Genomic DNA, 13,462 nt, shown 5'->3' on the forward strand with positions numbered 1-13,462 from the left:
ATCCGTGAAAGGAACCAAGAGAGGTCCCAAACAGGGGAATGCTGTTTCTTCTCAAAGCATCTCTTTAACATCCCTAAAGGTCTTTTGGAATGACTAACGCTTTCTCCTGTTTAGGAAGCACACTCTACGTACTTTTTAAAACTAAATCAAAGTTGGTTGTTATCCGTGGAGATGTGCAAGTAGCTATAATCAGGAACTTAAGATGGCATATTTTTCTTTAGCAAAAAACATTAAATTAGATTTGTGTAGCACTTTATTCTTCTTGGACTAAACAGCCTACTAAGCAGTGCCTTATATACTGCCAAGTCTTCCCTGGCTACTGGTGAAGAAGAAAGCTTGCAAAAAGTTTACTACCATGAGTTTCTCTATGGGATTTCAAAAAGAACAATTACTGACATCAATGAAGACATCCAGTTCGTATTATCACAGGGCAACTGGACTTCCCCTTATGGCACTAAGGTTCATAGAAGAGCATCCCTAGAATATCAGAATCTATAGCAAAAAATACACTTAATATCATCGCTTTTTCAGACACAGAAATAGTGTAGTTTAAATTATATCAGTATCCAAGGAATGAGCACATGGCCAGTAGGTTTGCTTTTCACCTAGAAATTCTAAGAATGCTCCTCTTCTAGACTCTCTAATAATTAATGGTGAGAGGCAAGTAATATCATAAAACTTCAGATTTGGATCAGATTTAGGGTAAAGAACCCTGGAAAAAATTTAGAATGCATAGAAGCCAACAATATGGTACCCTATCTGACAGCATACGGCATGGTAGTATTCACTTTTGGGATTTATTGATATTTATCTCCCCTCCATACAAAACAAAATAAAACCTGGCTACTACACTGCGATAAAGTTACACGAGTAATCAAAGTATAGGAGTCTAATGAAGACTTAATTATGAATTTTTCTTTTCTTTGAGACATTAAAATGTATAGAGTTGCCAATGAGATTAAATTATTTTGTCCAGATACATTGCAATTACTTGTACAAATGAAGAAATACATGGAAGAATTACTCATCCTTATTTATTGTAATTATTTTCTTTTGTCTTCATGAGTTCGTAAAATATATGAATAAGAAAATTAAAATGTCACTCAAAGTTTTTACAACAAAACAATTTGGAAGGGGTGTCTAAATATTGCATTACTGTGATAATAGATTCAAGGTCATGCAAGCAATGTATTGCCTAAATGACCACAGTGATTGCTCTTTTATTCTACAGTGCTAAACTGAATTACTAGGCAAAATGTTGAAGTAGCATTTGAGCTTCTATAATTTTAAAATATTAGAGCTTTTAAAAGATCCTCATGGAATTTGCATCACAACATGCCTTACACATTAGGTAATGTAATTCTATCTTGGGACATAACCCGATGGCATCGTCACACACAAACACATTCATCATGCTGTCCTACAGATTCAAAAAGGAGAATGTTTCCCCTCTGAGTTAACACATATCCCACCACATTATCATATTCCTGTTGGCTAGCAGGCAGCCAAAAGAGCTCAGAGTGCTTTGACTATTTAGACCAAAGAAATGTAAGAAAACAGCTGTCACTTACGTTTTTGAGTCATCCCATAAGACACAATAGGGATTCAAAGTGCCCTAAAAGCAAACAGAGGAATAAATGTATCTTCAGTACATACATAAAATATTATAGGATTGTGTGCAATGCAAACAGAATGGCAGATTTCTTATCTTACAGTAAGATATTTCAAAAATTCCACCTCTATTTTTTTTGTATTAAAATCTGCATGTCCTTTCTTATAGATTCGGTGACCCAGTTTGTGAAATTCTTTTCATGAAAATAATTCATTTATTCCAAATATCATGACTTATATTTAGTTGTTTTGAAATTTGAACATGATATTCTCACCTACCACAAGGTTCATATTTTGATGATTTCTACTTCATTTTTTCACTAAAATATTAATTGCTGAATTGTTTCCTTTAAGCACACCAAAGTATTTACAATGTGTCAATCACAGTGAAACATTCAATATTATACAATCACCACCACCGCCACTTCCTCTGCAGCCTCTAGTTGGTCAGCTTTCTAGAGGCAAGAGATGGTTGCTTTTGTTGTCTATGCCCAGGGAGTTTGTTAACTTGCAACACCTTCTTAATCAACAGATCATAATTGTATGGGATCACATCTAATGAAACTCTGAGAAAAAGTGCTAAACTTTTATTCGGTTGAATAATTATGTATTTAATAGCTACCATGATTTTGGGGATGACAAAATGAGTTTTCCACACTGAATTCCAGAGACGTACTTTAGTTTTTGTTGTTGTTGCTGTTTTTTTTTTTTTCCTCTCTCTCTCTTTTAACGAAAATCTTCATTGTTGCCTGGCAACGGTGGCTCAGTGGTTGAGCGTCCACCTATGAATCAGGAGGTCACAGTTCATTCCTGGTCAGGGCACATGCCTGGGTTGTGGGCTCAGTCCCCAGTGGGGGACATGCAGGGGGCAGCCCATCAATGATACTCTCTCATCATTGATGTTTCTATCCCTCTCTCTCCCTTTCCTTTCCTCTCTGAAATCAATAAAAATATATTTTAAAAAAACTTAATTGTTGAAAGTATTACATATGTCCCCTTTATCCGCTATTGATCCCTTCTATACCACCCCCACCACAGGCCTCAGAGACCTTCACCACTCTATTGTCTGTGTCCATGGTTTATGCTATATGCATACAAGTTCTTTGGTTGATCTTCCCCCCTGTTTCCCCCCATGGGCCTCCCTCCTCCCCCACATCTTCCATTTTATTTTTACTGATTTTTAGAGAGAATGGAAGAGAGAGGGAGAGAGAAAGAGAAACATCAATGTGAAAGAAAAACATCAATTGCTGGCTGCCTCCTGCACAAACCTTACTCGGGACTAAGCCTGCATCCTGGGCATGTGCCCTAATAGGGAATAGAACCAGGAACTTTCTGGTGCACTGGATGATGGCCAACCAACTAAGCCATACTGGCCAGGCGGTGCTTTGTTTTGAAAAGAACTAATTCTTGGAAAGTATTATTTCCTATCTGCTGGTCCACATTCATTGGGTCTCATATTGCCCTTTGAGCTTAATAATTCTTCCTCTATGTGATATCTTTAGATATAAGCAGATCCAATCATAGCCCTGAAGAGTCCTCTCTTCTCTATTAAACATATTCTGTTGGTTTCAAGTTCACTTCACTCACTGCCTGGAGCACACACTATAAACGTATTTAGAGGAACCATCCACTGTGTCCTATTTGTACAGAACAAAGCAGGACTATTGCCTCTCCAATTTAGGTGCCATGTTCTGAATAATGCAAAATAAGACAGTGTCAGATATTTTGGTAGCCTCTTCCTGAATTTGACAGATATCACCCATATTTAAAAGCTCTCAGGAGCTTTTTGAATCCTGATTTGGGCATCCCACACATTCACTATCGCTTCCAAACTTTGTTTCATTACAGGATTAAGAAATAAACATGATATATATGTCCTCAGCCAACCAAGTCATGGATAAAATGATGAATAAGCCAAGGCAAGCAAAAGTCACAGTCCTGAAACAGGCTGCTGGGTCCTTCCCACAGGTGGATATGCCCCTCAGTGTTAGCCAGCTGTGAGCCTGCCCTCATTCCTCCATCTTGTCCACATGTAGATGGTCACTGGGGTATATGTGGCAAAGCAACATCTTTAAAAGTCTAGGCAGGCTTTTTGTGAAATATTGCACTTTGTAAGGGCTGCTTTCTGGGTTCATTCTAGGATTCCACTGGAAATAAAAATTAAGCTCACTATTTTAAAATTTGTTAAATCTACCCCCATTTTATTTATTATTCATTGGAATTGGGGCATTTGACTAATTCCAATGTTTTAGCACCATTACCATTTTCCAAAATCCTTCAAAAAAGTAGATATTCTACTTTTTACCAAATGCCCATACCTCTTAACTATACTCTTAGAGCATAAAAACATTATGCCCTGAAAAAGGTTATAGTCTTATAGATGTTGATAAGGAACATGCCTATGGAATGTTGATATCACAATACAAAGAAATATGCTCATATAAATGTCACTAGTCATAATTTATTGTGTAAGGGACAGAGCATCATGGACTGTATTAGCCAGAAGGAGTTTCATGGAAGATATGAGTGCCTATGTGGATCTTACAGGAGGCACAGATAAAAATGTTCTAGGGAAGGGGAGAGGAATGGTATTTCACATTGGTTTCTTCCTTGGCTCTATGAGACTCTATCTAGTTTTACCTGAAATTATATAGCTTGTGGCTTCCTAAGAAATCCTAAGCATAGCTACAATATTGTCTCAAAGTTATGCTATATTTATCTAGAGATTTGTTCAAAAGAGCTCAGAGCACAGTATGGAAAATAAGTTAAACTTGGGGTATCACAATGAAGGAGATGGGAGAATACGTATCATGGATGTAGAAACTAAGTGTAGGTGAAGAACCTGAGATAACAGGTCCTCTACATCTAGTTCACTTCTTTTAGCAATGCCTGAGTTAGAGTAACTTAAGTCTCTACATAAATCAATACAGTGGGCCCTTGACTTACGAGTGTCCCGACTAACGAGTTTTTCGAGATACTAGCCGTCTCTCGGCTGATTTTTTGCTTTGAGTTGTGAGCTAAAATTCGGGTTACAAGCCAGCTTCAGATACCCACCGCTAGTTGGCAAAGCAAATGTCACAGTGAATGCCACAACATCAGCCCAGCATTCAATTCATTGTAATGGTGAAAATTGATTTGACATATGAGTAATTTGAGTTACGAGCTCCATCACGAAACAAATTAAACTCGTAATTCAAGGCCCCACTGTACCAGATTCTGATTATAGGGTTAACATTTCAAAACTAGAGTTCATAACACGACACAACAAAAGAAACTAATTTAGAAAAAAAAATTACATGAACTTAAATATTTGGATATCCCTTTTCTTTTTACTCCTCTAAGGAAACTGATTTCCACTTTCAGATGAAAGTATAAAGATGGAAAATACTTTTACTCTTATCCCATGCCTTTTTCACACCTTAGCTTTATCCTGTCCCTTCCTCATTTCCTCTCTCTTTCTGTCTGTGAAAATTCGAAAAACATCCACGTGAGAAAATTATAGGCTCCACGATGCACCACTCAATCTTGTGTTTCTCTATACATCTGGGACCTACACAACGGGCAGACACCTCCTTGTGCTTTGTGAATATTCATCCTAGTACAGTCACTAATATGTAGGCCTGTGAGCTAAGTCAATTATTTAAACATTCCAGTTTAGAAAAATAAGTAGAGAAATCTTAGTATGTAGATAGAGCACTCACTTAAGGAATACAAGAATGTGAAATGGGACATTAAAAAAGATGAATTAATTCTAAACATAAAAAAAATCTAGCTAAATGGCTCTGGCTGAGAAACCATTTATAAAACATTTGTAAAATATTTCTCAATGGTACTCTACTACAAGATCTGTATGAGGAAGTTACAGGAAATCAATAAAGGAAATGGCGAGCTCAAAAGAGAGCAGTAACCAAATGTAATGACTCAAGCAATAGTCAAATAGTCAAGCTATAGAAGTAGATTTAGGAATGCAAGAAAAAAAATCTTCAGGTAAATGAGAAAAGTGGGCTAAAGATTAATTTACAAAACTGTCAATGGACACAAAATATTAAAACTGCATGTATTTGCCCTGACCGGTTTGGCTCAGTGGATAGAGCGTCGGCCTGCGGGCTGAAAGGTCCCAGGTTCGATTCTGGTCAAGGGCATGCACCTTGGTTGCGGGCATATCTCCAGTAGGAGGTGTGCAGGAGGCGGCTGATCAATATTTCTCTCTCATCAATGTTTCTAACTCTCTATCCTTTTTCCCATCCTCTCTGCAAAAAAAATCAATAAAATATATTTAAATAAAAACTGCATGTATTTGAAAACTCTGTAAAGGATATGCTATTCTTGGAAAACTCATTTGTTGGGGGAGGGGGGAAGTTGTATGTGTGTGTGTGTGTGTGTGTGTGTGTGTGTGTTTCTCTTGACTATCCAAAATAGCACAGTTTAATTCCTGTTAAACATTTTTACTCACCAGCTTTTAAGCATTTACAAAGTATACCATGACCCAAATTTCCCAATTACTATAAATGTTTGACACACTATTTTCAAGTGTATTTAACAGTTTTTGCTATTTTCTTTTACTTCTCTGTTTTGACATCAATCAAACCAATGTATCCATTTAACTGTAAAATATATCACTAAGTTCGTCAATATATTTCTATGGGTGGTTCTCTCTTTTCCTTTGGTCTGCATAACTTTTCTTTTTTCCTTTTTATAATGGAGGATTTGGCATCCTTTCTAGTTCAATCTCAGTGATTCCAGAAAGACATTCATAAGCAAATTTCTTTTCTTTCTTCAAAACTATCTACCGATTCTTTTTTTCTTTTCCCTATGGAATACTTTAAATATATCTCATGATGATAAATTATTCTCTTAAATCAATGAAGTCAGAAAGGAGAGCCAGGAAGATGATCAAAACAAGTTCTTTCATTCATTTCCTGATTCATGTAAAAATCACTTAGTAAACACCTATTATATTCCAGGTGCTCTTGGAGGCACTGGTAATACAACATTGGACAAAACAAAATCCTGTCTTATAGACTGCACCTTAATGAGGAGAGCAGAGAGGGAGACAAGAAAACATAAACAAGTATGTAAATATCTAATACTAGTGGCCCGGTGCACGGATTTGTGCACACTGAAAGTGAAATAATTAGAAGAAACATTTTAATATTGCTATTTGCCCTTTCTCCTTCAGTGCCTGGGAGCTGGGCAGTGGTGCCCCCAGCACGGCCACTGGTCACCATCTGCAATGTGATCAGTGGGGTGATCGGGCCCCCACTCACGCCCACCTTGGCCTGGCAACACCTGCTCACCTGCTCCACGATCCCACCATCGCTCTCCCATTGAGGCTGACAGCACCTCCATTGCCACCCACTGCCAGTGCCACATCACTGATGCCTGCCATGTTCTGTGCTGCCCCCTTGTGGTCAGCGCACATCACAGCGAGTGGTCAAACCTCCGGTCTCCCTGTCAAACTCCTGGTCAAACCACTGCCCAAGGGGACAATTTGTATATCAGGCTTTTATTTTATAGGATGCTGGATGGTAATCTGTGCTATGATCTCAAGTAAGTCACACTGAGTAGGAAAGGCTGGTAAGTGAATGATTACAATTATGTATATTAGGAAGGCTTCACTGAGAAGATAATATTTAGGCAGAGGTCTGAAGGAAGGTCGTTACAGAGAAGCTAAGGGTAAAGTCACAACAAAAATGAATGAAGACCAAGTTTCTCTAATTATCCTTGGCATTTTTAAGTCTTGAATATATTTAATTTACATCTTTCTTAATTACACTCTTGATATCTTAATGTTTAAAAGTGTTTTCTCTAGACCTTCTCTAGAATCAATGGGGATGCTTATTAAAAACTAGGGGGTCTAATGTACAAATTCATGCACCTTCAAAGAAACTGTGGGCTGTGAGGCTGTGGTGGGCACAGGGGTGGGTCTGGGCCCATCCTCCATGCCTCTGCTGACCCTTCGTGCCATGTACCTCTGGTCCTTGTCTGCTGGCAGCCCCGCTCCTGACACCACCACTCCCATGTGCTGATGGTGCTGGCCCTGCTCACACCCACTGATGTCGTGGAGGGATTGGGGCTGGTGCCATTAACAGGTGCAAGTGGGTTGGGCGCTGTCAGCAGGTGTGAGTGGTGGCTGCTGCCTCAATAACCCCTCAGGAGCAGGGGGGTGGAGAAGCCCTCAGGGATGATCAGGGCCAGCAGCTGCCACTAGCACCTGTTGACTGTGCTGAGCAATTGGGGCTGGCGCTGGGTGCCGGCAGTGGGTGCAAGCAGGGCAGGCACTGGCAGCAGGTGCGAGCATTGGGCGGGGCTGCGGCATGCGGGAGCAAAGAATTTTCAGTAACTACCAGAAGCTTGGCCCGATGACAGTGACTAGCACCCTGCCTTGGTCTAGTGCCCCCATTCACTTCCTCCATCATCGCACCATGGCTGACACCTACCATGTTCTGCGTTCTGACACCTGCTGCCTACTCCCACCAAGTTCCGCACACACCCCCTGGTGGTGAGCACACATATAGCAACCAGTTTTTTGGTTGTTATGCCATTCGGTCTATTTGCATATTAGCCTTTTATTATATAGGATACTAGAGGCCCAGTGCACAAATTTGTGCACAGGTGGGGTCCTGTTGGCCCACCCTGATGGGTGCCGATTGGGGCTGGGCTGGTTGGGGGTGAGGGCCCATGGGAGATTGGCTGGCTGGCCCTGCCCAAGATCAGGGTGTGGGGGGGCAATCAGATAGATAGATAGATATATTCCTTGGCTCCATGAATTCTGAGATTAGGGCTAAACTAGGAACATGTGTGGTTGGATATCTCTAATGGTATATGCTCAATATGGTGTCCTTTCCCCACCCAGAGGTAGAGATTATTCTTACTATTTTTTTTTGTAAATATATTTTATTGATTTTTTACAGAGAGGAAGGGAGAGGGATAGAGAGTCAGAAACATAGATGAGAGAGAAACATCAACCAGCTGCCTCCTGCACACCTCCCACAGGGGATGTGCCTGCAACCAAGGCACATGCCCTTGACTGGAATCAAACCTGGGACCTTTCAGTCGCGAGGCCGACGCTCTATCCACTGAGCCAAACCGGTTTTGGCAAATTATATAAATTTTAAACATAAAGGCATTACATTAAAATGACCTGGATTTTGCTAAGCTTATTCTTCCTTCATTTCTCCACCAAGGTGTAATTGTCATCTATAGTAATAAAAGTGTAATATGACCAGGCAGCCAAATGACCTTCCGGACATCCTTCTGGAGAACCTTCTGGTTGAAGCGGGGCTGCGAAGGCTGAGGCAGCCGCCACAGCTGTGAGGACTGAGCCCCTTGCATGAATTTCCTGCATTGGGTCTCTAGTTATTATATAACTGCACAGATAGATTTTAGGAATTCCTCAAGAACAGGTTCAAAATGACTGACATGATCCGCAATAGACTAATTTATATTCCGTTTATAATTCTCATATTACTTGAGAAAAAACAATTTAAAAAATCTTAGGAATGAGTGCTAAGGGAAGTAAGATCTTAGTAGATGTACATTTTCCCATGGTCATACCTATGACATCATTAAAAGCTGATTAATGAGAGGGAACCCTAATCAGGCTATGGCTCAACTTATAAACAGCTTCATAGTCCCTACAAGTGTGATGCACCTCCCAAGAAGATGATGCACTTGAAAAAGATACAATATTAAAATGAACAACAAGAAATAGTCTATTGAATGTTCTCTAAACCTCGTTTCAAGGTTATGGCAAGTACTGTTTCATATTTTAGTAATTTAAAATAATTCTAAAAAGAACAAACATGGGTCTTTGTTTTTGAGGGGATGACTGATAGGTATATAAAGTATAAGAGGCTCACTGAAAATGCAGTACTTTACAGGAATGTGGATGGAGATATGGAGTTTTTGAATAGATCACGATGGGAACGTATCACACCAAGGAGATGGAAAAGAAAGAACTGGCTTTAACTAAAGCAGAATGATACAAAAGCCACTGAAGCGAGAAGGGCAGAACATTGTTTATCAGGACGAGTCACATTCCTGTTACATAGCTCTTCTCGAGGAGTTGGCAGCTGTTTAATTAGAACACAAGGAGAGCGCACATATTTACTTCAGTTTCTGCTATCTGGTTACTCAGTAGCTCCCATTAACCACATGACATTATTTTTGGGGATGGATAACAGCTTGCTTCTCTCATTTCTGAGATATATCACTAACCTGAATATATATATTATTTTTAGATGGACACTTTCCTTTTGACATATGAGAAACAGTAAAAAATTGAACCACTATCAGTAATTATTCATATGTGTATCCTGCAAAGAAAATCATTGCCTCCACATGTATGTCTTAGAGCATGAAAAAAGAATGGGGCGAAACCCTCTACATATTTTCTTTGTGTGTTGAAAGTGCAAAATAACTTTAAGAAATACCTAAATAACTAAAGTAGATTCTTTATGTATTCAATATACACCATAGATATTTTCTTTTTATACCCGAGAGGATAAAATAATGTGTCTTAATAATACTTCCATCGGGGTTGTTGTGGAGACAAGGGCTGGGGGAGTGTTTTTCACTGCTCCAGTCCAGTAGCTGCCAGCAGAGTTCCGCTAAATGGCTTCAAGAGTACAACATATCTTGTTCCTGGCCTCCAACACCTGGTTCCACAAGTTGCTTTCATGGCTGCACAGATGATACCATCTTATGGCTTCCTATAATTTTTCCCAACATCTACTAGTACTTCCACTTTACATGGCCATTCTCACTGTCTGGTCATTCCTTTAATCAGGCTCCTAAAATGCTCCTATAATAATCAGCAGGACAAAATGTAATCTCTAGTTGCTAATTGATTTTTATTGAATAATGAATCATTAGTATTTCAGTATATCTGATTCAAAATGGCACTATTAATGTATACAATTATTACCTTCATAATCTAAAAGTTAATTTTGCAATGCAGGGTTATTCCTTTTCTATTGCTGCTGTTATGAATTGCCACAAACTTAGATGCAACACAAATTAATTATCTTGCAGTTTTTGTAGGTCAGAAGCCTGGGTCTCTGCTCAAAAGATTAACGAGGCTGACATCAAAGCCTTCGCGGAACTGCACCCCTTTCTGCAGGGTCTGGGGATAAATCCACGTTCAGGCTCATGCAGGTCTCAGCAGAATTCAGTTCTTTGCAGTTGTGGGACTGCCTCCACATTTCCTCCCTGGTGGGCAACCAGGGGTGTCTTCAGCTTTTAGAGGCAGCTTTTAGAACATATCCCCTTGCTTGTGCCCCTTCCTTCGTCTTTACTGTAAGCAATGGCAGTTGATTCCTTTCCCTGTTTCTCTCTGACCATAGCCACAGAGAAAGGTTATCCATGTTAAATTGCTCATGTGATTAAATTGGACCTATTCAGATAATCTAGGATAATTTTCCCATCTTAATGTCCTTTTTAAAAATATTTTTATTTAATTTATTGGGGTTACATTGGTTAATTAAATGATCCAAGTGTAAAATTTTATAATACATCAACTGTATATTGTATTCACCACTCCTAGTCTAGTCCCTTCCCATAACCATTTATCCCCCTTTACCCTTTTCTACCTACCCCCACCCACCTTCTCTGTTAATCACCATATTGTTGTCTATGCCTATGAGGTTTTTGTTTGTTTAATCCCTTCACCTATTTCATCCATCCCTCAACCTCTCTCCCACCCAAACTGTCAGTTTGTTTTCTGTATCTATGAGTCTGTTTCTATTTTGTTTGTTTATTTTGTTCATTAGATTACACATATAAGTGAAAAAAATTGGTATCTGTCTTTCTCTGACTGGCTTATTTCACTTAGCATAATAGCCTCTAGGTCCATACATGCTGTCACAAAGCTAAGATTTCTTTCTTTTTTATAGCTGAATATTAATCCATTGTGTAAATATACAGCTTTTTTTTATCCACTCATCTAATTATGGGCACTTGGCTGCTTCCAAATCTTGGCTATTGTAAATAGTGCTGCAATAACCATAAGGGTGCATATATTCTTTCTAATCAGTGTTTTGGGCTTCTTCAGATATATTCCCAGAAGTGGAATTGCTGGATCAAAAGGCAGTTCCGTGTTAATTTTTTTAGGATCCTCTATACTGTTTTCCATAGTGGCTGCACCAATCTGGATTCCCACCAATAGCACATGAAGGTTCCCTTTTCTATATATCCTCGTTACCACTTGTTGTTTGTTGATTTATTGGTGACAGCCATTCTGACAGGCGTGAGGTGATATAATGCTTGTAATTTGTATTTCTCTGATGATTAGCGACATTGAGCATCTTTTCATGTCTATTGGTCATTTGTATGTCCTCTTTGGAGAAGTGTCTATTTAGGTCCTTTGTCCATTACTTCAATTGCATTTTTTGTTTTATGGTGATGAGTTGTTTGAGTTCTTTATACATTTTGGATATTAACCCCTTAGTAGATGTATAATTGGCAAATATGTTCGCCCATCCAGTGGGTTGTCTTTTCATTGTATTGATGGTTTTCTTTGCTGTGAAAAGACTTTTTAGTTTGATGTATTAAAATTTGTTGTTGTTTTTTTCTTTTTTCCCCCTTGCTCAGGGAGATACATGAGAAAAAACATTGCTATAAGAAATATCTGAGATTTTACTGCTGATGCTTTTTACTAGAATTTTATGGTTTTGAGTCTTACATTTAAATCTTTAACTCATTTTGAGTTTATTCTTGTGAATGGTATAAGGAGGTAGTCTAGCTCCTTTTTTTTTTTTTTTTTGTATGTACTTGTTCAATTTTCCCAACACCATTTACTGAGTAGACTGTTCAAAGAGGTTAATTCTTAGCAATACAGGCCTACCTCAAGAAGTAAGAAAAATCTCAAATAATCTAAACTTGCACCAAAAAGACTTAGAAAAAATAACAACAAACAAACACCAGAGTAAGTAGAAGGAAGGAAATAATAAAGATTAGAGTGGAAATAAATGACATAGAGACTAAAAGAAACAATAGAAAAGATCAATGAAACCCAGAGCTGATTATTGGAAAACATAAACAAGACTGACAAGCCTTTAACTAGATTCATTATGAAAAAAGGAGAGAGGTCTCAAATAAATAAAATCAGAAATGAAAGAGGAGAAATAACAATGGACACCACAGAAATACAAAGGATTTTAAGAAAATATTACAATCAACTGTATGTCAACAAATTGACAACCTGGACAAAATGGAAAAATTCCTAGAAGCATATAATTTTCCAAAACCGAATCCGGAAGATTCTGAAAATCTGAATAGACCAATTAAAACTAATGAAATAAAAGCAGTAAACACACATACACACAACAACAACAACAACAACAACAACTAGCAAACAAAAGTCCTGGACCAGCCGAACTGGTTTGGCTCAGTGGATAGAGCATCGGCCTGCGGACTCAAGGGTCCCAGGTTCGATTCCGGTCAAGGGCATGTACCTTGGTTGTGGGCCCATCCCCAGTAGGGGGCGTGCAGGAAGCAGCTGATCAATCTCTCTCATCGATGTTTCTAACTCTCTATCCCTCTCCCTTCTTCTCTATAGAAAATCAATAAAATATATTTAAAAAAAAAAAGTCCTAGACCAGATGGCTTCAGAGGCAAATTTTACCAAAGAAATATCTAATACCTATCCTTCTCAAACTATCCCAAGAAATTCAAGAGGAGGGAAGACTCCTAAACTTATTTTATGAGGCCACCATTATCCTCATTCCAAAACTAGATAAAGACATGACAAAGAAATACAATTATAGACTAATATCCCTGATGAACATAGATGAAAAATACCTTCAACAACATATTAGCAAAGCACATCCAACAATACATTAAAGAGATC

The 13,462-nt window shown here is 38.6% G+C and overlaps 1 protein-coding gene across 1 annotated transcript in view; it reads right to left on the bottom strand.

Annotated features, from left to right (window-relative positions):
* The window catches only part of ADGRB3 (adhesion G protein-coupled receptor B3), a 669,006-nt gene that overhangs the window by 284,466 nt on the left and 371,078 nt on the right, over window positions 1-13,462 (bottom strand). The window contains exon 16 of the mRNA XM_006770359.2: window positions 1,572-1,615. Within this exon, the coding sequence (XP_006770422.1) occupies window positions 1,572-1,615 (44 nt within the window). The remainder of the gene's footprint in view (window positions 1-1,571; window positions 1,616-13,462) is intronic.

The sequence above is a fragment of the Myotis davidii genome, unplaced genomic scaffold (genome assembly GCF_000327345.1).
Source record: "Myotis davidii unplaced genomic scaffold, ASM32734v1 scaffold803, whole genome shotgun sequence".
Classification (NCBI taxonomy): domain Eukaryota; kingdom Metazoa; phylum Chordata; class Mammalia; order Chiroptera; family Vespertilionidae; genus Myotis; species Myotis davidii.